Genomic DNA, 26436 nt, shown 5'->3' with positions numbered 1-26436 from the left:
AATTCGAGCGCGTGGCGAGACGTGCGCATAGCAATATCGATCGCCGGGCGGTCACATCTTGCCACGCGCTCGAATTGGACGGTAGGCCGGCCTAAGACAACGATTTTTAATAATTAATTACTCGTTAACTATTATGAAAATTGCAAAATGGTACAGGACTTTTCCGTTCATCTCGATCCGTTCTACCTTCTCAAAAATTTTGTCGGATATGGAAAGACTCACCCTGTATAACTATAGAAAATCTGATTGTATCTGATATATAGGGTGTTCCGGTAAAGGCCGGCATTCTTTCGTAGACTTACAGAGTAGGTAAAAATAACTCCACAAGTTCCTATACAATTATTTTTTATAACGCGTCTTTAAAAATTTCTAAATCAATATTCTTAAATAGCTTTTATATTATTGTTCAGATCTTAATAAGTTGTAATAATTAGTTTCACATTTTGTAAAAAAAAAATCTTTATAAGTTTCTTAATACCACGTTGAAGAGGCAGGAACGGACCACTATTGATTCCTTTAATCTACAAAACTTTCAAGTCCGTTATTATCAACACTTATACTTTTGACTATATCTAACAATAAGTAATAAAATTTAATAATTATTATAACTTTAACACGATTAATTTGATATTATTTAAATGAGTTAAAAAAGGGGTTATATTTACCTACTTCATAAGTCCACGAGAGATTACCAACCTTTACCGGAACACCCTGTGTATCCAAATTGGGATATTTATAATATATGAACCCAGTAGGCAATTTGTCAGTAAATTGTCACAAAAGCCATCAAAATCGCTCAAAATTTTATGCCAAGCATTATAGCACCTGCGTTCACAACTAACTCATGTTTTGCTAATGTAAATCGGTTATTCAATAAGTAAAAGTCAATAATTTTTGTTTTATAACTAATAATCGTTATTACTATCAAAAACTTTTAACTCAATAGTTTTAAAAATGCATTGAGTTTTATCTCGGTATCGAGAAAACTTAAGGAAAAACTCACGTTTCTCTTTTCAAGACTTAATTAATTTTAACAGGTAATGATAAAGTTCTTGTTTATATAGTGATATTTATAAAAATATTAAAATTGAAACATTTTTTCACTTTGATTATTTTATAAAATGTTTTCATTAAGGTAATAACAGGGACATGGTTAGTGGATGGAAATCCTCAAATAATTCTATTCGATATTGGAAGCGCTGCTTGGAAGCTCGATGAATATAAGCAAGAATTATGGAGTACTTGCAATCTTGGAATACCTCATCTTGATATTGAAGCTAATGACGCCGTAATACTCGGATATCTAGTCTGTCAATTTATTACAGAATTTAGGTAAATTGATATTGTCATTTTCTTATTATTCCATGCAACTTATGTAAACTGTCAACTTTTCTTTTGCTAACGAATTGATAGAAAAGCAGCCGAAGGATACTCAAGCATTCCGCCGCGAGTAGTTGTACATTGTCATGAATGGCAAGCAGGCGTTGGTTTAATTGCTTTGAGAACAAGACACGTGGATGTGGCCACGGTATTTACTACTCACGCTACACTTCTGGGTAGATATCTTTGCGCAGGAAAGACTGATTTTTACAACAATCTAGATAAGGCATGTAAAGTTTTGTCTTTATCTTTTCTCTCTTCATTTTTTGCGTTTATTTCCTTATCTCACGAACACGCACGCGCACGCGCACGCGCGTGTTACATAATTGCTATACACAATATATATAAAGAGCTTTTTACTTCATTTAATAGAACAATTCAGAAAAAGTTAAGTTAATGTCAATACTAGAGCAGTTACGATCAAGTTTATTTTTATTTTGTTTCATAAAATTTTATATCTTTTTATTTGACATAATATAACATATATGGTTATTGAAGAGAATATTCAGGTTGAAAACATTATTTTTCTCATTTTTAAACCAATTATTTTCAAACGAGCACAGAAGAGTTTCATATTATATTTTTAATTTTTTTTAAATGTAAAATCATTCCCTTTTTCGCATTATCCATTTGGAGATATTCTGTAACATTTAAAATGCTGAATATACATACGTGGTATATGTTCAATAATGTGCTAATATACTTTTTACAGTTCAGTGTTGATGAAGAAGCAGGAAAGCGTCAGATATATCACAGATATTGCATGGAACGTGCAGCTTCACATCTTGCACACGTATTCACGACAGTTTCAGATATCACTGGCTTCGAAGCCGAACATTTACTTAAACGCAAGCCTGATATTATTACACCGAACGGATTAAATGTAAAGAAATTTGCGGCACTGCATGAATTTCAGAATTTACACGCTATTAGTAAAGAGAAAATACATGAATTTGTGCGAGGTCACTTTTATGGGTTTGTATCAAACGAATCTTTCTCTCTGTAGACATTGTAATGAGTGTACGCATACATGCACGAGCGTGCGATGAAACAAAATGTAAAACTTCTAAATATCTCTACGAGATTCAAAGATGGAGAAAAATATTTCAGAGAAAACTTCCACCGTTAGATATAAAGATATCAAATTTGACGATACAATTAATTTTTTTCTTAAGATTGTTTTCAAGGTCATTTTGAAGGTTATCAGTATTTAGTCATCAAAAATAAGTTCAATAATTTGTAACACTGATTTTTAAATGCTCTTAGTTTTAGAAATTTTTGAACTATAAATGTTCTGAATGGATGGATAACGCATGTGTTTCAAAATTTGTCTGACCATAATTTTTTAAAAATAGATATACACAATATACAACTCATACAATATTCAAACTTATGTTCGCAGACATTATGATTTTGATTTAGACAAAACATTATACTTTTTCACCGCTGGTCGGTATGAATTTGGAAACAAAGGAGCTGACATATTCATAGAAGCTTTAGCCAGATTAAACCATTATTTGAAAACGTCCAGGCCCGATCTAACAGTAGTTGCTTTTCTCATTTTTCCTGCGAAGACCAATAACTTCAATGTCGAGTCTCTTCGTGGTCACGCCGTGAGTCATTGTTAATGTTAATATTTTATATAACGTTAGTTTAATACTTGAAATAATTAAATATTATAATGATTATAATTTATTATAATAACTCTAATAATTTATCTTGTCACATTATTGTTATCAGGTAACAAAATCTCTACGGGACACTATTAATGATATACAGCAAAAAATAGGGAAACGAATGTACGAATTGTGTCTCTCCGGTCGTATGCCTGAGGCTCAAGATTTGTTGCAGAAAGACGATACTATTAAAATAAAACGGTCTATCTAAAAATAATCAAGATAACATTTTTTGTTGTTGTAACAACTGGTTCGATTTACTGACGTTCTACTTTGTCTTACAGATGTTTGTACGCTCTGCAAAGGAACGGATTGCCGCCTATTACAACACACAATGTTATCGACGATTGGAACGATCCAGTGTTAAACACCATTAGAAGATGTAATCTCTTTAATACCGTTCACGATCGCGTTAAGGTAAAATTTGCAAACACATATGCATGCACTGCGCAGAGTTTAAAGTGAACGTTGATACAAAACTGTAGTATGTGTTACTTATAGATGGTATTTCATCCAGAGTTTTTATCTTCCACAAATCCACTATTCGGTCTTGATTATGAGGAATTTGTCAGAGGATGCCACTTGGGTGTTTTTCCTTCATACTACGAACCATGGGGCTATACGCCAGCTGAGTGCACAGTCATGGGAATACCCAGCATCACAACTAACTTGTCAGGATTCGGCTGTTTTATGCAGGAACATATAGCGGATCCGATGAGCTACGGTATCTACATTGTTGACAGGCGTTTCATTGGTTTGGAAGCGAGTGTTCAACAGCTCGCGCAGTACATGTTCGATTTTGCACGACTCAGCCGCCGTCAACGTATTATTCAGAGAAATCGTACAGAGCGTCTCAGCGACCTCCTCGACTGGCGTAATCTTGGCATTGTAAGATAAAATATATGCACCTCACTGTACCCACACAGCACAGAAAGATTGCAGGAAGATTGCAGAAATGTTACATTGCAAGATTGCAATATTGCAGCAACGTTGCGCAACATTGCTGCAACGTTTCTGGATGATCGCAGCAACGTTGAAATGTCCGCCCTCAGAGAGATCGCAGTGCAACATTGTAGCAACGTTGCGGTGCAATATTTTTGGAATAATTTGTCGTTGTTGTACATAAGCAGAGAATTTATTAATTACATATATATGCATCCGGGCCTTTTTCAATACACAGCAAGCTATTGCGAAGCAACCCAAGAAGATTATGTCGCTTCGCAATAGGATATGGAGATTGCGAGCAACGCCGCACTGATCAAGTACTTAATAATTCGCGCATTACTGGTATCAACGAAAATAACATTATAAAATTCTCGTAATTAGAAAAATTTTTTAAATAGGAAATATAGTATTTTCATTATTTTTGAAACATTGCTGCAATATTGCTATCGAAAGTTTGCAATTTTATATCCCTGCAATGTCTCTGCAAGATTGCAACGTTTCTGTGCTGATGAGTATTTATCTCGTATCTTATGTATCTCTTCTGTATGCTCGTTTTCAACAGTATTATCGTCAAGCAAGAATAAAAGCACTGACCACCGTCTACCCAGAACTGGCGTCAGAATACGCAGAGGGTGGGGTTGGCCGATTCAATTATCCCAGACCGATCAGCGAACCACCTTCTCCGTCATCTTCACGGCACACTACACCGGCCGCTTCTGTACACGGTTCAGATGACGAAGATGAAGTTGATGAAGAGAAAGAGGTAAATAATTAAAAGTTTAATTTAAATAATTCGATATAATAATAATAATATTATGCTTGCATGCTTATTCATTCCGTAGCTAGAGGAATTGCGACAATCGAATGGAAGGTAAATAAAGAAACCAAGAGTACTGAGAGCACAAGAAGCAATCTTGCGGGAAAAAGTCTCAAGATAATTTCTAGAGTTTACATGTAACATAGCAGTGCCAAAATACTAGTAATACTTGCAATTTCTGTGTGAAGTATGTATCTACATATTTTAAAAAAATCTCAAACGAACTGAATTTCTAACGCTTATTTTTGATATTGTCACTGCCGTGCAAAACTCAAGATAGAATAGCAATAAGTAAAGATATGCAGCAATAATTACAATGGCTCACTTACCGTGATCATTATGAGCGATATTATTTATTATTTTTGTTTTGTTTGAGCTATATTTGCTAATGCAAAGAATGTTTGATTATATTAATTCTCCTAATTATACTCCATTAAGGTACAATTAAGCAGATCCAAGTTTTTCATTATCATGATTAACAAACATTTTAATATACCAATGTTAAAAATTGGAATGCACAAAAGAGGAAAGTATAAAAATGTACATACATATGTTCACATATCGTATCACGTTATGTATGTATGTGTTGCTTGCACATACAGTAATAGGCATACAATCAATGGATTTGATATACATATGTAATTATACAGAGGATATTATTGTTATATAGAAATAATAATATTTTTATTAGACTTAGCGTTTTCGAAGAAAAATTAAAATCTCGAGTTATTTAATTCTTGCAGCATTATTCATGTATCATTTACGTGGCAAGAAGTAGCGGTCAATGTACTGTGTTACAAAAAAATTTGTAAAATAATATGGTTAACAAATTGCTTGCAATAAATAAGAGAATTCAACGATGATCAAAAATTTTACTTTATAATATTAACATAATATACAAAATAAAATGACTAAGTTACATGTTTATGCGATACGATTACGGCGAATTTGGCACTTGTAATACCAAATTATTTACTATGTTAACTAATTTTGAATAAATATTTATACATTATAGAAGCAATATAACATATTACATAACTGATAACAATAACTTTAGCTTATAACAAATACAACTGTGTACAAAGTTATTGTAATTTTTTAGATAAACCGAAAGTATATACGTGTTTAATTACAATAATAAGAATGATGATTCGGAATGATTTTCTTATCGCATGACGCTAGTTAACTATCATCAATATGTAATGAGATTCCATAATGTACGTTATCTATGTTTTGCCTGCACTAATAAATAATGTTAAAAATGTTGATACTAATTACAAAATTCTAATTTCTAATATTAATCATTTTAGTCTCGATTATATCGTGTAGCTAGATTATATCGTTTAGAATTTAAATGAGCTAATTGAAAAGTTTTACTTCTCAGTTTTATAAATAGGAAAGAAGCGTTGGTATCGTACACAAAAGAGGATACGGTGTTGAGAATGCAACTCGAATGATCGTATTCGACTCGGAAATCAACAATGTAAGCGATAAATTAATACACAAACATAATATGTACCATTGAATGACCATTACTTTAACTTAAATGGCACTCGTTAAATGGAATTTAATAAAAAAATGGTAATTATGTTAAAATAGAAGACATAATATGCATAAAAAAATTGGAAAAAGAAATATTACAATTGTAGCAGTAGTGAGTTAGTAACACGTATTTTTTACTTTGATTATTCGATACAGTTCTGAAAAATTCACTGAGATATTATCTTTTGTAATTACAATTAAGCAGGACACTTAAAATTTGACAATTTCATGGAACTGCGGCTTCTCCGTGAAAAAATATGCAAGCATATTAATTTCTGTGATAAAATATGTAGGATAGTATTATTTATAATCGAGTAAGTATCAATTGTAACTTTCATTCAATGCAGTCTATTATTAAAAAAGAAGCCTTAAGATACTTTGATATTAAAACTATATAATTTATAGTCACGATAGATAACTAATAATCCTAGATAAAATAATACAATTCCGTGGTTGAGATTTTGAGATATCAAATTTCATTAAAATATTGGCAAATCTCTCTATTGACAGGCTCGAGTGGCCCGATTTGATATTTAATGCAATGACTATGTGGTTAAACTTTTATTTCATACTGGCAAGCTTTATGTTGTTTTTTCTTTTTATTACAACTTTCTGCCAAGTTTTTAATAGCAAAGGAAGAAGGAGGGGCGTCCCTTCCTTTAGACCATTGATACAGATAACCTTTGGTTACATAATAAAAGCACTAATATTAATATCGTCGTTCAATATATCAGTATGTATATATGTATATACTTGTTTGGAAACTATTCTATTAGTCTTCAGTTAATTGGCATTTTACGATATATGGCTTCAACAAAGTACAAATGTTTGCGACCGTCACAATCGGCTTTACATTAAACAACTACGATACTTTTATCTCATCCTCATTCATTGTCTCGGTGATTTGTCTAGTAGACGCGGATGGCATAGACTAATTTTAATATTTATAGCAGTTGGAGAATTTTAATATCCATTAGCGGTTAGACAATAATAATTTATACCTCGCATCGCAGGATATAAAAAAAACGATGACAAGAGACTTTGACGACATATCCATCTACTGACATTAATTTATCTTATCAAATTTAAGAATCAATCACAAAAAAACGGATACGGATTCACAACTAGCAAAAGGGAAAAGAGAATGTCCGTGCGGCTACACGATATGTATACAGAGTTTTCACGCGCGGGAACGTACTCCTTTCCATTTTTACGAAGCGAAACACATTCAACTCCTTCCATATCGAAGAGAAAGGATCAATAATACAATGCTTGAAAACAGACTACCGCGAAACAAGTGCTTCGTAAATATTATCTCGTGGATACATTAAATAACGATGGCAATCACGTTTTCCATATCAATTCTCAGACGGACGGATTTACGTGTGACTTGATTGAGTTCCTCCCATCCTCTGTTGCATCATAGTCAAGAGCAGCTCGGAATACTGCTGCATCATATTGACCACCTTGCCCTGATCCTGACCGGCGAGCAATTCCTGAAACTTGGCCGTCGCCTCGTTAGCGACGGCATCTCCTCCGCTTCCGTCGCTCTCGCTACCGCCGGCAACGACCAACCGTAAAGTACGCATTGTCTCGTTAACAGACGACTCCAATCCACGTAGCATTGTGTCCCGGTCGATCGCACCTCTAGACGGGTCGTCGTCGTTGTCTATCGTTAAACGTTTGTACAACTGCACGACGTTGTCTGCGGTGCGCGTAAGCTCGTCCGCGATTGTGTTGCACAGTTGTGTGGACACTGCAAGAACGCGTATCGAATGTTACTTTTATAAATGCAATCGTAGAATAAATAATGACGCATGCATATCGCATATTTTAAAATCGGGATCACCAAATTGGCGTCTACTAATTAGTATCAAGTCGTATGATCTCTTAATGATAAACTCTCTTGAACCTTTCCAGATAATGATTCGAAGAAACGTTTCGTCGAGTTCTCCAACCTACTGATAATCGCGCCAAAGATTCGAAAATATGATATTTATATGACTATCCGGTACACGCTTGATATATTCGATACTTGTTCAAAATTTTGAAATCTTTTTATTACTGAATCAAAGATTATTTCGTTATAAATTCAACCGTATAAAATGAAATTATGTTTCGAAAAAAGTGTTAGGTGTGGGGGATATCTTAAAGAAATAAAAAATACACTGTATTTTTCTTAAGGAAACACAGAATTATAAATATAATTAAATATTCATGTATTCAATTATATTTCGAATAATTTGTACAAAGATTTTTGGATTATATTTATATAGGTATGAAATTCCTATATAAATATAATCCAAAAATCTTCGTACAAATTATTCGAAATATAATTGAATGCATGTTTATTTATATTTATATTAAATGATTTGTAAAGTACATACAACAAGAATTGAAATAATACATCTTCGACTTTGTTAATATATTATTGACAAAATTTAATTGCAAAATGGAAAACATCTAGCTCCATTACGAGTTATGATTCTATGATTTTATAATTCCCTAACTTATAAACTTATAAAATTTCTGTTATTGCAATCATTACAGCATATTTTAGATACAAAATATCATGGTTGGGAAGTAACGCGTTACTTGTAACGCCGTTACCGTTACAGTTACTTTTCTTTGGTAACGAATTGGTAACATGCGTGCTGTATGGGAGGCTACAGCGACGATAGCGATAATCTTAATCAAACAATTCTATAATCAAAATCCTATAACAATCCTTGTAGTTGCATTTTAAGAACAAATTTATTTCTTATTTAGTCTTATCTCTTATCTCGTTTTGGCATTAAAAGCAACGAAAAAAGGAACGAATCGTTACTTTTTAAATAATAATAACGGTAACTAGTTACTTTTTATTCGGTAATGAGTAACAGTAACTAGTTATTTTTAAGAAGTAACTTTCCTATCCTTGCAAAATATTATATTCACAATGCAGTATTAATATTATTATTTCTGGATTACCTAATGTTTTATCCATGCTTACTGCAATAATAAAGTTAACATTAGATATCGCTTGTATAACATACATTAAGTATAAATTGACCTTTGTATTGGTCAAACTTCCTGAGAATGACGTAATAGTCACATAGGGATCCAATTGACCCTACCGACTTTTAAACGGTGCGATGTTTACACTATCACCTTAAAAAATAACCTTTTTAAAAAAAGGTTTAAAAAAGACGCCAAGTATAAGCGTCATCCAATCAAGAAGTATATAATTTAGTTACTTGGATATCTTTTATTTAAACAAAATTTTTATCTTCTCCCCCCTCCAAAGTATCTTCTCTACAAAAGTAATGATATCATCAAATGGCACCAACTAAACTGAATATTTTTACAAACTAAGAACTTTATTATTTTTTATATTATATGTATAACACGTATCTTTCTTCTACCGTAATCATTCTGTGAATACATCTCATTCGGCCAATAACGTATCGACAGCACCGATGAAAAGAATAGCAACTGTTTAGAAACTTAGAAACTCTGTATCTATTCAGGCGAATTAAGGCCTGTGTCCAGGATGTACTTGGTCCAAGTTCTAATTCCGCGAAATATGTAGCCAATCAATATAGCTGTTCCGCAAAAGCTGCAAGTCGATTGGCTACGCATTTCCTCAAAACAATAGCAAATTTAATTTATTACAAAATAATATTCTAGGCCTCCAATAATGAACATACATGTGCAACATTCTGAGAGTTGCACACGGGGTACTTTCCGATTCTTCAGAAACATGATCGCTTTTACTTTCCGAGGGCCAAAATCAATTGCGAATTTTACAAAATGGTACAAGACTTTTCTACACGCAGTTTGGTCCGCCCTGTCTACAGACTTGTATCCATGATGCTAGAACTTGGTCCAAATTCCAGTTCCGAGAAATGTGTAGCCAATCAACTTGCGGCTTTTATGGAACAGCTGCAAGTTGATTGGCTATACGTTTCTTGGGACTAGAACTTGGACCACGTTCTAGCATCGTGGTCACAGGCCTTACCGTTTACGGCAGATTCGGCTTGCGGGGACATCCTGTATATAAGTGTAAATAAATACGTATAAACTTCGTAGAAAACAATTAATCGGTTATTAAACTTGCACTTATATTTTTCCAAAGATAATAATGTACGAAAAGAAATTTGCAAAATTTTCACACCAAATTAGAATTTGGTCTTACTGGCGATTCAGCGGATCTCAACGTGCGAAACAGCCGCCAGATCTAAACAAATATGCTGCCGGCAATATCTAATGTCAGAGCGTAAAGAGGATTTCTCAAGCTATCGGTAGACAATGAGTTAAGATCAATTTTTAATTTAGAACTTACAGATATAAAGTTTTAAACGTGAGTTTGGGGTCTTTTGGACCCCACAGTGACCAACAAGGGTTAATATTATTAATTTGATATCAAAGAATATTGATTATATCTAAAGATACATCCGCAATTATAATATAAATTGAAAAGAAAATTGTATCTTAGCATTATAGATCTTATCTTGCAAACAGAAGTTTTTGAATAACGACAGAGAAATAATTATGACCGTTGCGAGTTCAATATTGATATACTCACGTTCGACACTAGCCACATCGATAGCACGATCGGTGTCTTTAACTGGTAGCTCATGTGGACTAGGCTCCAACTGAATTCTACTCGCCGTGGATATCCTATTTCCATTTTGCCCGATCGTAGCACCAATCCGGCCATTTGTGATGATTGCCGATCCAGATCTCCTTACAGTTGTACCGGGTAAACTTAAGCTAATCAAAATAGATATTGTTTTATATATATTTGTATTTATTATCGTAATTCTAATGATTATGACAATGATCTATAATAATTAGGTAAATGCTTTAGATAATGAAAAGTAATATTGGGCGATGAGAGTAAAACGCTTTTGGCAGTTGCATGAATATAATCATTACCTAGCAGAGGAATGATCAATACTGATGCTTCTAGGTCTCAGCGGTAGCGCCGGTTTTCCTCCATTTCCATTTGACGAGGTATCTTCCGAACTCGAATCTTCTTGATTTCCCACTTGACTTAAATTAACTGCGAGAGAAATGTACATCTTAAGCAAACAAAGCGATATCTGTTCGTACGTCTAGCCGCTGATATGAAATGAGAATTTAAATTTACCAATCGAGAAAGCTCCTTGCATCCCTCGTCTTCTCAGGATTGACGAAACATTGTTGCCAGAAGAGCTCGATTTATTTTGATGATTGACTTTATTTTGAGAACTAATCGTTGGTCGCATCAGACCGCTAGTCCTACTGTTGGTGCTAGATTGACCGCTCCACCCTCTACCTCCTCCCGTTATACCGGCGTCCGATTCCGAGTCGCTCTACAAATTGCAATAAGTTTTATTCAACGTGCACTTACGTGTTTATGATTCTCGGGGTTCTTATTGCGTGCACCACGAAAACACACTTGGTTTAAAACACCAACGCTGCTGCTTCTCGTTATATGAGTCGAGTGACTTTTCCCCGAAGCGTATCTGGACTGACCGCTAGAATTGGCACCGCCCAATCTTGATGTTGCGCCTACATTTTTACTTCCCAACTTTCCTGAAACTGTTGTCACTAATTAGGAAGAGAATTTACCCGGATATTTCATTCGTATTTCCGACCTGTAAATTCTCGCGCAGGATCCACTTCGATCCACATTTTGATCTATTTGTATTTCGTGCGCAAACGATTCTTGTGTAAATTTTTTATCAATTACTCGTTTAAATAAAATAAAACATTCGAATATTTGTTTAAAACTGAGACAAGTTTTGAACGAAATAATAATTTTTAACCATTAGAAATATTAGAAGTATTCTTGCCTCTAAATTAATTTCACTCCCATGCGAGCACTTACGGGTTAATATGAAAGACAGATATACTATAATTGCAAAATATCTAATGGAAATTTAAATTTAATTGGAACGACACATATCAAATTAATTCATTGAGCATGGAAGTGTATAAAAATACATTATCCGTACAGAACGGTGAGAGATACCTTGTACAGGGCCATGCAACAACCTATTTGAAGGACTGATGGAAAGATCACTCAACGAACAGGCGCGTCTCATGCCACTCTCTTCCTCCTCGCTGTCAATAACTTTTGACGAGATTCGCCCCCCACTACTGCCAGCTGTTGACAACGCGCATACACATGCACTAATCGCTACTATTTACATAATGCCTTTCTTTTTCTGTTTTTCTTTTTTTAAAGAAACTTCTATTAAGCTCACCTTTACACTAACCAGCCCCAAATGATTTCTGACTGGCCTTAATGTTGACATTCCTCGAAGGAAATCAAAGAAGCGACGGGAAGATCCATGTTCTTGATCTTCTTAGAGGTCAAAGTCAATATCAAGGTCAATCAGAAGTTCTTTGAAGCTAGTTCTATAAAGGCATGTATTTATATCCTTTTATTTTTAAGTAGTTAAATAAATTACAAGAACACTGTTTTTTCATTGGCTAATAAAGGTGTACGTAATAATGTAAAAAGAAATAAAATTGATTGATGTATATATATGTAGAATGTAATTTTTCTTTATGTGCAAAAAATCCAGTTCAAAATAATCTTGATTTTATGCATTTTCTACAACTATAATTGTCGTTTGACCCGGAGCTTTTTGCACACAGTAAATAATAAAATAAGACGTTAGAGAGCAGGATAGCAACGAAAGGGGAAGAGGGATAATGTTGTAACTTAATGAGAAAAACATGCGGTTGCGTTCCGTACAAAATGAAAATGATCAAATATATTAACAAGTCTTATTATTAGCACGACTCGAAATGCGTTTAAACTGAAAAGTAAAATGCTGTCGTCTTGAAACAAAATCGAACGCGACTATTTGTAAGCAATGAATAAGTGGACTGTGGTACTCTGCGACAATTTACCTTTGTATTTAACTACGAAGGTAATCCGCAAAGAATGAAAGAAATTTTTGAACAAAAGTATCTGTTGTACATCAAGATGCAAGGAGAAAATTTTCCTCGTTCTGCACAAATAGTTCACAGTTGAACCATGTGATCGGAATAAAATTTCTTTGACTGGTTTTTTCAGCTGAGATGTATTTGAAAATCTCTCTCTCTCTCTCAATTCATTTTTGTTATTTCAGTAAAGATTCAGTGAGAAGTTGTTTAAAAAATGTTTCGTTAAATTCAATAAATTTTATAACATCTAACATTTCATAATTTCTTTATGATTTCTCAACAGTATACTTTAACTTTCTTTATATCTCATACAGTGTCACAGTGAATTTCATAAGGAAAATTACAATTCAATAATTTTTCAATAACTTTCGTTTCACTTTTCATTGATTTCATAATACTTTCAATAAAATATTTCCACAAGGAAGCTTCTACACCAAAAGGCATAACAGTTAACAGTCAACTACTCAAAGTTGTGGAAAGCAGAATTGGACTATTGACGATTGATGAATTTTCTCTCTTTTACATTTGAATACCCGACTGATTTTTTCAAAAATTTCCTTCATTTTGCCAACTATCTCCGTAATATGCACCTATTGTATAATTGCATACATCTACAACAGAACGAGGTATATGTACATATAATACATACATACAAAAAGTATATCTCTTCCATAAACGACTCACAATCAATGTTGCGACGTAAATGCACTTGACTTTGGAATACGTAAAATTGAACAACACGTAGAAAATATACGCAAGCATTTTCTACTCGTTATCAATACCTGCATAAGAATGCTTGGTAGCAAAAATGGTTTGATCGATCGTCGGCAGAGTTTTCGTCCACCTGTGACTTGCGTGGCTCGGACAGCGCGACGCGGGCGGCCACATTCTCTTGGGCGAGTTGGTACAACTTGAGGCGGACGTGGAGGAGCCGCTCTCCATCAGCGACCTGTCCATCGTCGACACGTCGGCGCAGTCGCTGTCCTCGCCGTACGAGTGCAGCCTGATATTGCGTTTGACTGGGTAGAGTCTACCGTCCGGTTCGGCCTCTAACTTGGCAAAGTTCTCGCTCGCCTCTTGACCGTGCGTTAATCGCAGATACCTCTCCCTCGTCAAATACTGCTTTTGCCTCACCAAATTCTCGAACTCCTGCGAGAGTAGCTTCACGGTGCCCTCGATCGCGCGAGTTATCCGGAAATCCACGCTCGCGTTGAAATCGTCGATACGCTCGTTGGCGGACTGTAAATTTGCACCGCCAAGCGACGGCTCCTCTTTCTGCGGGTCGCCGGAAACTCCGGTGGGCTCCAACGAGTCGTAAGTCTCGTACATATCCTTCGTCGGAATGTCGTTGTCAAATAAACTCACTTGCGCCTTGTCTGAATCGAAATGAATCTTCGGTATGTGATGATCTTTCGTTAAGTTCGAAGACTCGTCCCTGTCGTACGTCAGCTCATCCTGCAAAGTACCATTTTTATCGGCGCAAGTCTGCAGACTATAGAACTCGCCTCCGCTGTCCTTATTGTCGTCAAACTGCGCTGCGCAATTCGCAGACTGCAAGAATTGCTGCATCACTTCGGAATCGATCGAATCTCGCTTGGTTTCCTGGTCGCCCGGCGTAACACGGTACTCGGAACAAACTGAACTCATGGACGACGCCGTGTAATTGTCGGAATCGGCGACGCTTTTTAAAGCGGGCGACGAGGGCGGCGTGTCCATGTACTTCCAAGCTGGTCTAGCTCGGTTGCGCATGCTCTGAGTGCGGGACGAGTTTCTCTTGGGTTTCGGTGGCTTGTGAGCAACGAAATCATTCAGGATCATCATCGATTCCGGTCTCGGACTGCTGCCGCGCGGGGTCGATTCCGACTTGCTGCAACCCGTTGCGTTTGCGTCATTTTTGTCGAAGTTGAATTCACAGTAAACGTGAGTCGTCAGCGATGCGTTGTCCTCCGTGAAATTCGTATTGTTCCTCGCTTTGCTGATCCTCGTGTCCTGCAAAGACTTGGATCTGAACACCGCTCGGCACAGTGTGTTTTCATCGGAACTTTGTACGTTATCCACAGCGGTCTCGGTGATGTTGTTAGGGTTTCCACTGTAGGTCTCGGAATTTTGCCTCTTCCGCTTGTAATGTGAGTCAAATAGCATTTCCAGAGGCGCCGATTTCACCATGGAATCCGAGTCGTCGGTCAACACGCTCTCTGTGCTCCGATGATCGGCGTTTTCGCGCAGGGGAAACATCTGGTAGTCCGACTCGTCGGTTAATATGCTCTCCTGACTTCTGCCCTCCTGCATTTTGCGCCGAGACAGGAAGAAGCTCGCGCTCGAGTGTCTGTCGTGATCGTAATCCAGAATCTCGGCGCTTCCTTTGGAGAACGACTCGACGGAGGCATCCGAGAGTATACTCTCTTGGGAGCCAGTTGGAGTCTTCTTCTGGACATTCTGGTAATTCAAATAACTTCTGTAGTCATTCATATGAACATTTATCTGATAATCACTGACGCAGCGCCGAGGTGGATTCTTGAAATCCCCTTCTAATGAATCGTCGCTGAAATTGCCGTTGCCGTCGTCGGCATCGTCGATGGTCTCGTTGAAACTCTCCATGTTCCGTTCGTTCATGGCGGGTAAGCTCTCGAAAGATTTTGCAACGCTTCCCACGTCCTTCTCGTTGTCATTCAGACCGATAAAATAACTGCAGGATCTTCTCTTCTGGGCAAATCTTGCGAACCGACTGATATTCTTCTTACACTGCTCCTTCAACAACTTCAATTCCTCGCACACGGGAGATTCGGGCAACGATTGATTGGCTTTGTTCAAAGACAGCTTATACTTTTCAGTTTTTTTTAATGTCAACGTTAACGGACGGTTAAAGGTTGATTTTTTCGCTTTCTCATTGATGCATAACATAGTTGGACTTTTCGACAAGCAGTTTTCACTTGGTATCTCTAGCTTGGGTAACACATTTCCCACACCCTGAACCTTGTTAGTGGACTGTCGGGATTTAAACGTGGGCTTTGGATTTAGCATGGGTTTGCAGGGATTGGTCGGTTTTGAAAATTGGTTTTGTTGGCCGGATCTGTTACCTGTGCTGAGTCTGTTTGAACGATGATGCTTTTCCTGTATGTGACTGCTCAAGTCGGATATGCTCTGGCTGGATTTCAGTAACGATCTATAACCGACCTGCAAAAATAAAACTTACGTTTTACCACAAAAGTCTCCGTAAAGTACTTGATTTTTCTCACGCGTAGATCATCACTTACACTTTGTAATTTTCTCCTGGTCTCCTCTATCCTCCTCTGCAACTCTTCCCGTTTCTTCGCAACATCAACGTCGCCCCTCGCGTGCTTTGTCGCATTAACCACCGCCGCATTACGTGTCTTGCCAGCGGCGGCGTTACTTTCGCCGCCACTGAGTCTACAACAATTCAAGTTAATCGGTGATCAGTGATTGTTGAAATAACGATCTGACATCGTGAAACGGCAACTCGGTTGGATTTCTTTACCTTCCGTGAAACTGAGAACTAATACTTGTTGTTTTCGGGCGATTCGGTGGCTCCTCCGCGCCGCTAAGCGACTCGAAGGCATTCTTCAAGTATTTTTCCCTGTGACTCTGTTTGGCGAGCTGATCGAAACCCTCCGAGCTAGCCTCGGATAACATAGACAGAGGATTTCTCTCGGCGCTAGGAGTCGACGCCCCGCCTTCGGAATCGGATTCGTCCTGACTGCCAGATGCGGTCAACTCGCTCGTTCGACCATTCTCTGCGTTCTTCAATTTCTTTTGACGCCTTTGCGACCTGTGCGTGTAAGGTACGTTTTGGCATTATTCGAAGAGACACGCGATAGATTGATAAGAGAATTGAATCAGGAACGAACCTTCGAAGTTCCTCAACATCCATCGCATTGACGGTAAACTGATTTGACACAATATCTTCTGGCGGGGGATAATACATTAATCTATGATGCGACTTTTCAGAACCAGTCGTTCCGTTTTCCCCTTCAGAATAATCCTCGACATCCCCGTCATGCTCGGTACTTTCGTGATCCTGAAAGGCGTACATTTTTCAAATAAGAATACGCGATATTATTTATTAACGACATAATTGACAATTAAATTACAGACACCGATAACACATAAGCTACAATGAGTAAAACAATAATGTCAATTGAGGATGTAATATCGGCAGAAAATGTTATTTGCATATGATATGCTTTGTCGAAGTGCTCGAAAAAGTGGCATTGTAAATTAGGTTGTCATGCTTTGCCATTGAAGAAGTGACGTATAAATTTTTTCCTAGAGAAATTATTATATATAATAATTTTGGAAAAATGCTTCACGCTTTTAAGCAGGTATACCTCAAATTTAAAGCTGCCAAGACTGCTATCGTCGGTGTGATGACGACTCCTCGATTGACGTGTCAATTCCATAAAATTGTTACTTCTTACTGTCACCTTGTCGTCAATCGCCTATACCAGTGAGCGAGGTAAAATTTTATCAATGAAAGAAATACGCAAATTAACAGCGCAGTCCCGAGTATTTAAAAACAAAAAAAAGATGAAACAAGCAAGAGCAGAGCAAAATTACTGATAAGCAAGGATGAATTTGTTTTTAGACAAATAATATAAGACATACAATCAAGTGATAATACTAATGTTACTTTGTTAATACCTGTTTTGTTTCATTTTCTATTTCTCTATAACTTTTGGGACAAGACTGAAATACACTTTCCTCTTCTTCCTAAAATTGCAATTAAATATCGGTATTCTATTTTCAAATTAGAGAAAGCAGCAATACAATGAGCAGAGTACGATAATATTTGATGTTATTCAATGATTAATTATTATTAAAAAATAATTAGTTGTGTGTTTAAGGGAGAGAATAAACTTGAAAACAAACAAAATTCGACTGGTTTCTGCACAAAAAAATATTTTCTGCTTGTTTTAAGTTATGCAAAATAATTTTCGGATATGTCCAAATAATGAAAATAGACGGTTTGAATTTATAAATCTCTCACAGTTTAAATATTTAGAAGCCGACGGTTAAGGAAAAACTAAAAAGATTTTCTTTTGATCTTAAGTTTTCTCCTGGCAACACCCTTTGCTTGTAAACACGATTTTTCAAATTATATTATAATTAAAATTTAGACGAAGTATCTTATTTAGAAAAAAGTATCCATCCAAATGTAATCAACTGCTTGAGAATAATTTAAAGAAAGATGAATGTATCGACTAACAATCAGTGAGGAAAGAATATAAAGGTAACTTTGGCTCTGCAATTGTTTCACAACTGCATCCCTCCTGCTTCATCCTTAATTAAGCTATTGCAATCTATTGGAAATCTATCCATTGCAAGTTATCAATCGCAAATTACACAGAACCACAAAACATGTTAAATTAATTGGAACCAAAGCGAGTATTTCTATATTGTATTTTGGAACGCTGAATCCAAATTTGTCGTCTGTTTTACTCCATCTAGGTTTTTAGAAAATTGGGAGAAACTTTTAAAAAAAGAACAAAATAAGTAAAACATCAAAATGCGTTTGGACAGAACCGATTGAATTATATTTTAGTAAATTAAATAAAGTGCAATTAACCAAAAGGAAAGTTTACCTATTTTTAATTATGTATTCTAGTCTAATATGTTGTCAAACAAATCGATGTAAACTAACAAATAATCAATTGCATGACAAAAATAAATCAAGCAATTGCACGAGTCATAGAAGGCTCTTCAAAGCCTCACAAGTGAACTTTAATTGTTTCTTTTGGAAAGTAAATGTTAAGCAAGTTAAATATAAGTTGTACACATATAGTTGGCTATGGAGTAAACGGTTGCTACCAATATGAGTTTGAAAAAGGTCTGAAGTCTAAAGTTTCTAACAAACAGCTTATATATTTTTTTAATCTCTAAGCTAATATTAGTAAGCTTCACCGAAATCGGTCCAGTAGATTTTGCTTTAAACACTCCTTCCTGAAATGTTTCTTCCAATTTTCACAGATTTTCCGCTACTTTTCTCGATTATCTAAGAAATTAGACGTGGCGAAGTTACGAATTTGGATTCAGCAACCCATGTTTTACAAGAAACACCTACTCTGGTTCGTCAGTTTTTAAAAAAGTTCTTTATAATCTTGTGTCATTTATCGTAAAAGGATCCTCCCAAAGATTTTCTACCAACCCTTTTGCTAATCACCGTTTCTCGACGATAGTCGCTGCTACATTTCGTTTCTGTGCCGCTGTCGATGGAGCTGTCTTTCGAGCCGCCACCACCGCCACCGCCACCATCCGAATCAATGGCACCGCGCGACGGTGGAAACGGTATAACTTCATCGCTATCGTAAACGGACTTGACGGTGATACCGTCGCCTTGCTGAACCCTTTGCGCCCATCGTCCCTTTGGCAGGTCGACACCGAGGGATCTGACATTTGAGCCCAGAGCAACGCTATCGTCTACATTCGCGGTATTTATTTGCTTCTTCGCCCACAACGGCAGCTGACCGACGCTGAATCTGTAATCCACGCTCTGGGACGTCAGATTCGAGTTAGGATCGAGAAGATCCGACGGGGGTGATCCAAAGGTTTCATTATCCAATCGCACGTCGATTCCGCCGCCGTTGACTTGGAGCGGTTTCCTACAGGATACATTCAGGGAGAGACGCGATTATTACAGCGGGAGCCGACAATTAAGATCGGCAGTATCTATGAACGGGAAGAAAAGAGGCTACTCACTTGCCGGCGCGCATCGCTTGCTGGGCTAGACGTGCCTGCATGGTCACGACCATGTCATGCGGAACACGCCACACAAACACGCAGCCGTCGCCGCTCGCAGACACCAGATGACGGCAGTCCGGACTGAAGCGCAAGCCTGTCACCAATTCCGAATGACCAACCATAGTGGCCATACACTCGCCGCTATAATAATCGTACACGCATAACGTTTTGTCTGTACATGAGGTAGCTACATAAATACCGGACGCATCTGAAAACACGTCGAATAGGACACTTTGTAGAATATCGGTCGAGGTCAGTGGAACAATTTGTAACAAGCATCTACGATTTTCTGTTTAAATATCGTGAGATCTTTAAACAGGCAGGATTTAAAATATAATTTTTATTCCCTCTATAATGAAAATTTAATCTCAAGACTGATCAGATCATTTTCAGTTAAATATTAATATTTTCTAATTTTACAATTATCTTAGTGTATTTCTATGTCAGAACTATTCATAATGTCTTTACAATTTTTACATGTGTAAAAGCAGCGCTTTTTAAAATATAATATCTGTATTACAATTAGCAAAATTATTCTAAATGTATACATAAGAACGCTATATAACGTAATGTAATGCAGTTACAAATTGTAAAATATATATATATATATATATATTAAAAGTATAAAAATTGACTCTTTAAAGCAACACTTAATCAGTTTGTATCACTACAAATTTATTAGAGATTGACATTTTTATAAGCAGACATAGTAGCATAGTGTTATGCAAGTTGAGGTGTTTGAAGATTTGAGTAAAAAAATTCTGTAACATAAACAAATAAGCAACGGAATATTTTTTAATATTCGTTATATTTTATTTTTATTATATTATTATAATTGTAATTTAAAAAAAAGACTTTCAAATACCTCTAAATATCAATACTTAAAAAGTTTTTCAATTATTGGTATTTGGAGATATTTGATGACTCACATAAAAGAGTATTTTCTGTGGCGACCGTATATACATACAAGATACAGCAAATTAAACTGAGGAAAAGTTGCGCCACAAAAGAAAAAAAATTCACGGTCAAAGAAAGACGATTTCCTGCTGTTCGGTTTTGAACCCGGGTCTTTGGATTACCAGACCAGCGCACAATCCTCTGCGCCATGATCGCCACAGAAAATAATTCCAGGGAGTAGACAAAATCGTGTGAATACTTGGAAAATACATTACTTGTTTCGTTAACAAGAGGTTGATCCATCGTTTGTCTTTTTATTACAGTGTTGTAATGGAGTTAACAACGTACGAGGAGAGCTATAAATTTTTATCTTACCTAGGACGACCTTAATCAGCGAGCCGTCATCACTAACGGAACCTTTAAAAGTCTTGCTGTGTTTTCCCGTAGTAACATTATAAACTCGGATATTCCTATCTTGACAGGCGGTTAACACGTGTTTCTGTCCGGAATCGACTTCCATGTCGTACAGAGTGGTTTTTCCCTGAGCGTTGCGACCCCTGGCAAATTGTGGCATTCCGCCTGGTGTCTAAAGATACAAGAGAGAATCGTGAGGTGTCTTGCCGGATCTAAAATTGATTGTCGATCGCTGAAAGATTACTCACCGATTGCAATTGTCTAAAAATAATACTCTTATCTGCGCCACAAGATACCATCTGTATCTGATTACCCTGATTCAACTGATTGAAAAATCTGACTGCGGTAATGGAAGAACTATGATCGTCGAGCGTCTGTAGAAAATTGTATCCTTGATCAACGCTGAACACGTGAATCAACCTGTCCCGAGACGCGCTCGCTAGTAGTCTAGGAGCGTTCGGTGGATGTTGCGAGAACCTGGAATACTCTAGACACAACACTTCGGCATCGTGTGCCTCTATCAGGCACAGTTCTTCCAGCGTGGAAACATCGTGGATTCTGATGTTGCCGGATCTGTGGAAGTATAGCAAAAATATTGCAACTTTCCTCTCTAATGATCCGACAACTGGATTCCCTTCTCGTTTTACCTGTCTCCGGAAGCAAGATGCTTGCCGTCGGGAGCGACCCTTATCGATCTCACGCCGTTGCGACCGTCGTAGGACGCGTCGCTCTTCTCGGTGGATCCCGCGGCAGCTAGATCCAGATCCTTTAGGTAAGTCAACTCCGGATCCACGTACAATACCTTGAGCAATTCCTGTTGGTAGTAAAATAAAACATTGGTCTTACACGTCGACTCTTTTCGTTCCCTTGAATTTCACTCGAGGGATACTGACGTTGCTGTAAATATTTCGTTTGTACAAAGCATTATTCAGCGTGCTGTCCCTCTCCAGATTCCAGACCCTTATCGTGTCGTCGCTAGAGCAGGTGATGAAACTTCCGGGCGGCATCGCACCAACGAGATCTGGATCGGCCGGATACATCTCGACGCCCCAGATGCAGGCCGAGTGGTACAGGAACGAGTGCGACTTGCCGACCCGTTTGATATCTCTCACGTCCCAAACGTAAATACTATGGTCGTTGTACACGCAAGTCAGCTTGTTATTTCGCTCGTCGAATGCCAGCGCGATCGCGTCCGGATACCTCGCGTTAGGCGGGTGTTGCGACATATGGCTAAAAAAAAGGCCAACAGGATATTCCCAAGTGTCACAACGGAGAACTATCGAGGTGTGTCATTATTATGTCATAAAGATGTAAACCTGATGGATAATCCTTGTGCAACATCCACACCCAAGTAATGTGTCCTTGGCAATGTGGTGACAAATTGAAGTGTGCTAGGACTAAAACACCTTACAATACCCTCGGCACATCCGATAAAAATATATTTATTCCCGATTGCCATGCAATTGGCACTACTCGTCTGGAAGAACATCATTGTGTTTTTTTTATTAGCCAAAAACAAGTTTAGAAGTAGATGGGTCGTGAACCATTTGTATTACACTTATCACACGTAGAACCGGGCCTAATCACTCGGAGTAACTTACTCTAAGCTCGACCCACTTGTCCAAGAGCCTCCTGTTGTTGAATTCACACAACAGGCCCGTTTTGGTGATCGCATACGTAGAATCCGCCATCTCTCCTCTACCGCAGGCAACGTCAACGAAATCATTGTTCCTCTGCTCTCCCAATATAGCGGATCGACCCATCAAGGGCACAGGTTCTTTGTACTGCACAACAAAATATTGCATAAGACCTACTGTCCTTCTATCGCACCAAGAAAAGAATGAGAGACATTTACGTTTCCGCGGTGAGATGTAAGAGATGGGTTTCAGAGCTTACCTTGGCGCTACGCGAATACTCCAAGTACCAAAACTTGACGTGCCTGTTGCCCACGGTAACGAAATAATTGCCATTCTCCGCGAAACAGACGGCTTTCACTTTGCTGGAGACTTTATTAGATGCTACTTTGACATTGTTCCGCCAGTCCCAAACATTCACAATCATGTCGTGTTGCGAGCCAACCGATACAACGTACTTGTTGCTGGGCGAGAATGCCTAAAGTCAAAAGATAAATGTCCTTTTGTTAATATCTCGTAGGTAGGAATAATCTTGAGCCTCCTGTCTCTTGTCCGGTGCAATTTACTTAACATTTGTGATGATATACTGCAAAATTAACTAAATTGTAAGCATTGCGAATTTATCTGTCGTTGTTAATGAAAACAGTAGAGGAATGCCCTCTATTATGAGGTGGGGATAAATATTTAGATTAGGTCAGCCCCTGCAAATGACCTTGACCTTGACATATGTTGTCAAGGTCACCCTCCTGAGTGACCTTCAGAAGGTTTTAGTTGTCGCTCGTAGTTTGTTAAAAAGTTATTAAAGAAACAATATCGATTGGAAAAATACGAGGAGATTGCTTGATTGCGGACACACGAAATGAAATATCATTGTAGGTAAGTACTCACCACGCAATTGATACCATACTTGTGTCCCGGAAATTCCGCAATCTGCACGACGTTGTGCGGATCAGAAATATCCCAGACACGGACGTTCGGCATATGACCGCATTCGCCGGTGGCCAAGAGTTTACCGTCTCCGGCGAGCGCCAGGGAGGTCACAGTCTTCCGGCAGGCATTTAATACGTGTGCTTGACTGTTTCGTCGTGGATTAAACAGCACGACGGTGCAACTGTAACAGAAGAATACTGCTGTATATATGAAGCGAGATCATTTTAACTTCTATTTTTTTTACTTTACTAATAAATACATTTTATTGATTCCCCTTAGGGTTACTAGGCGTTTTTGAAGGAACGTGCCCAAACCTCTTATAACATCTCTCTCTATATCCACTTCTATATGTGGCGATCGAACGAAAAACCAACAATGTTTTGTTTGGTTTTGAACCCAGGTCTTCGGATTACCAGACCAGCGCACAATCCTCTGCGCCACGAGATCGCCACACTTTATTTTACTTTACTAATAAGTATTTGCTTGCAGAGGTCGGTGACCTCATATACAATATTTAATAGCGCATTTGAATCTTTATACCATTCATTATGTTTATCTCTTTTTTTGTTATGATCCACTTTTCTATGAAATAACATTAACCCTCAAAGTATTTCTGCGAGTAATCGGCCCATAATCCCTATGTTAATATGTACAGTTTTAACATTTTTTCTTTCTTTTATTTCATCGGCGACCGGGTCTCAAATCTCGCGTACTGATAGATAAAACTTGCAACTATAATATATTTAAATTTCAATTTTTTCTACTTTTGGTCGGTTTATCCAGGAACCACCTTAAAGGGGTAAAAAATGTGGATTTTGACGATATTCAGATAACTGCTGTTGAAGTAGCAATCTCTAAGTATCTGTAAGTAATTCGGTTTGCTGAGTCAGCAATCACTGTTATCCATTTTTTAAATCAACTTTTTTGTCCCGATTCGATATTTTTCCATCGAAATATATCATTTTGAAGATAGACAATTTTTTTTATATTACGTGGTAGTTCACAAGTCATGAGCCGCAGATTCTTAGGTACAAGACTTTTTAACGCCATAATCTTAATGCTCAAACGCTTCAAACCAAGCTCTTGAATTTCAAGCCCTTTAACTCTTAACCCTCGATCCTGAATTCACCAGAAATATTTAAATTTTAGACATGAGGATCATTCTGGAGAAGAAGTAAATAAGTAGAGAGCATCGAGAGAGATAAAAATAAATGATAAAAATTCCACATTCTAGTGTATACAAATAATTTAGTGTAAATAATTTACCTAAAGATGATATGAGAGCAATAATACAGAGGCTGAAGAAAGATTTAGAAGAGAAAAGAATCGGTATTAGAAGAAAATCCCCTATTATGAAATAGACTTCTAACATGAGTTAGCAGGTTTTCAACATCCAAATTTAGTCACAAATCTGTTTTCGTCATAATTACGTGGTCTAACAATGAATTTTTCACTAAAGATTTTATTTTAAAGGTAATAAATCCATGGTGGAACCAACAGATGATGCCTATTAATTTAGCAGAAACCCCGCTATTTCATTAGTCTATCTCATAATAGAGGGCTTTCTTCTAATCGTAAAAAATTTAAGATAATGAGATTCAAGCAAGAAGAAAAAAGTAACAGAAAGAAGAAAAGGAAAAATTTTCGAAGAAATATCGTCTTTGAAAATTCGTCGATTTGGAATTTGCATCATGATTCTGTTCCTAATATATGTATGTACATACATAGAACAAAATTTAAGATACTTTTGTTATATTTATTTTACAAACTAATTAGGATGAAAGATATTAATCTCTCTCATTACAATTTTTGGTGTTGTTTTTTCGATAAACATTAATAATATTAATACGTTTGAAACAAGTGAATTATTTTTATCAAGTGTTATGCATACATTTATTCATATTATATTTTTATTGTAATACATTTATTTTATATTACGGAAAATAAATCTATGCTCATTTTTAGCATTTTCAGCAAAAAGATCTGTACTTACTTATGACTTTTTGTATTACTATTTCTATAAAAAAAACATCATATAGGTACTGCTTGTTTATTAAATTCAACACACGTATGTAAATATCATATTTCTAACATATATTTATAAAGCGGTAATTATTCACGTTTTTTAGTTATTTTTCTTTTTGTTTTGCATATTTCTTTAATCTTTCAGAATTAATTTTATAATTCATAATTTTATATACTGGTCCAAAAAATTAACGCAACAAGAAATTTAGATCAAAATTTCACGAATTTCAAATAAGTGTAACTTCGCGAAAACTGGTCGAATTAAAAAGTTTTTTTTTCATTTTATAGGGCAAAGCCTCTGCTTTAAGAAGCTCTTATTGGAATTTGCATTCACTCTTCCCATTTCCCGGGACTTTCTCAAAATTAAGATCATGTTTTTTTCTCTAAAAAATTGCACACTTTGACGCACTGTACGGAGTGTAATAATTTTTCTTCGCCAGTTCTGCTTACGGTATCAAAAAGTGTATACTTTTCTCTTCAATTTAAAAAAAAA

General features: G+C 36.7%; 2 protein-coding genes across 16 annotated transcripts in view; one reads left to right on the top strand and one right to left on the bottom strand.

Annotated features, from left to right (window-relative positions):
* LOC105558200 (glycogen [starch] synthase) overlaps positions 1–5681 on the top strand; it is an 11343-nt gene extending 5662 nt beyond the window's left edge. For both annotated transcript variants that reach the window (XM_012005763.1, XM_012005764.1), the window contains exons 4-12: positions 1136–1332; positions 1414–1606; positions 2093–2355; positions 2783–2993; positions 3121–3257; positions 3341–3473; positions 3558–3944; positions 4564–4764; positions 4844–5681. In XM_012005763.1, coding sequence (XP_011861153.1) covers positions 1136–1332; positions 1414–1606; positions 2093–2355; positions 2783–2993; positions 3121–3257; positions 3341–3473; positions 3558–3944; positions 4564–4764; positions 4844–4876 — 1755 coding nt within the window. In that variant the 3' untranslated portion in view covers positions 4877–5681. The remainder of the gene's footprint in view (positions 1–1135; positions 1333–1413; positions 1607–2092; positions 2356–2782; positions 2994–3120; positions 3258–3340; positions 3474–3557; positions 3945–4563; positions 4765–4843) is intronic.
* The window catches only part of LOC105558201 (mitogen-activated protein kinase-binding protein 1), an 83989-nt gene continuing 62830 nt past the window's right edge, over positions 5278–26436 (bottom strand). For 12 of the 14 annotated variants that reach the window (XM_012005766.1, XM_012005767.1, XM_012005768.1 and 9 more), the window contains 22 exons: positions 23877–24099; positions 23251–23466; positions 22956–23138; positions 22671–22831; positions 22248–22584; positions 22002–22168; positions 21603–21927; positions 21316–21526; positions 20002–20251; positions 19451–19904; positions 17947–18015; positions 17634–17744; positions 17154–17323; positions 16784–17074; positions 16542–16695; positions 14070–16461; positions 11786–11928; positions 11495–11699; positions 11281–11407; positions 10928–11115; positions 9331–9351; positions 5278–8116 (listed from right to left, as the gene is read on the bottom strand). In XM_012005766.1, the coding sequence (XP_011861156.1) occupies positions 7740–8116; positions 9331–9351; positions 10928–11115; positions 11281–11407; positions 11495–11699; positions 11786–11928; positions 14070–16461; positions 16542–16695; positions 16784–17074; positions 17154–17323; positions 17634–17744; positions 17947–18015; positions 19451–19904; positions 20002–20251; positions 21316–21526; positions 21603–21927; positions 22002–22168; positions 22248–22584; positions 22671–22831; positions 22956–23138; positions 23251–23466; positions 23877–24099 (6775 nt within the window). In that variant the 3' untranslated portion in view covers positions 5278–7739. Of the gene's footprint in view, positions 8117–9330; positions 9352–10927; positions 11116–11280; positions 11408–11494; positions 11700–11785; positions 11929–12361; positions 12497–14069; positions 16462–16541; positions 16696–16783; positions 17075–17153; positions 17324–17633; positions 17745–17946; positions 18016–19450; positions 19905–20001; positions 20252–21315; positions 21527–21602; positions 21928–22001; positions 22169–22247; positions 22585–22670; positions 22832–22955; positions 23139–23250; positions 23467–23876; positions 24100–26436 lie in introns of all 14 variants that reach the window. The other 2 variants (XM_012005779.1, XM_012005778.1) reach the window with 2 other exon arrangements.

The sequence above is a fragment of the Vollenhovia emeryi genome, unplaced genomic scaffold (assembly GCF_000949405.1).
Source record: "Vollenhovia emeryi isolate VEMERY1.0 unplaced genomic scaffold, V.emery_V1.0 DF939366.1, whole genome shotgun sequence".
NCBI classification, from domain to species: domain Eukaryota; kingdom Metazoa; phylum Arthropoda; class Insecta; order Hymenoptera; family Formicidae; genus Vollenhovia; species Vollenhovia emeryi.
Note: the sequence above shows the minus strand (reverse complement) of the source record. Positions and strands in the feature narration are given on the sequence as shown.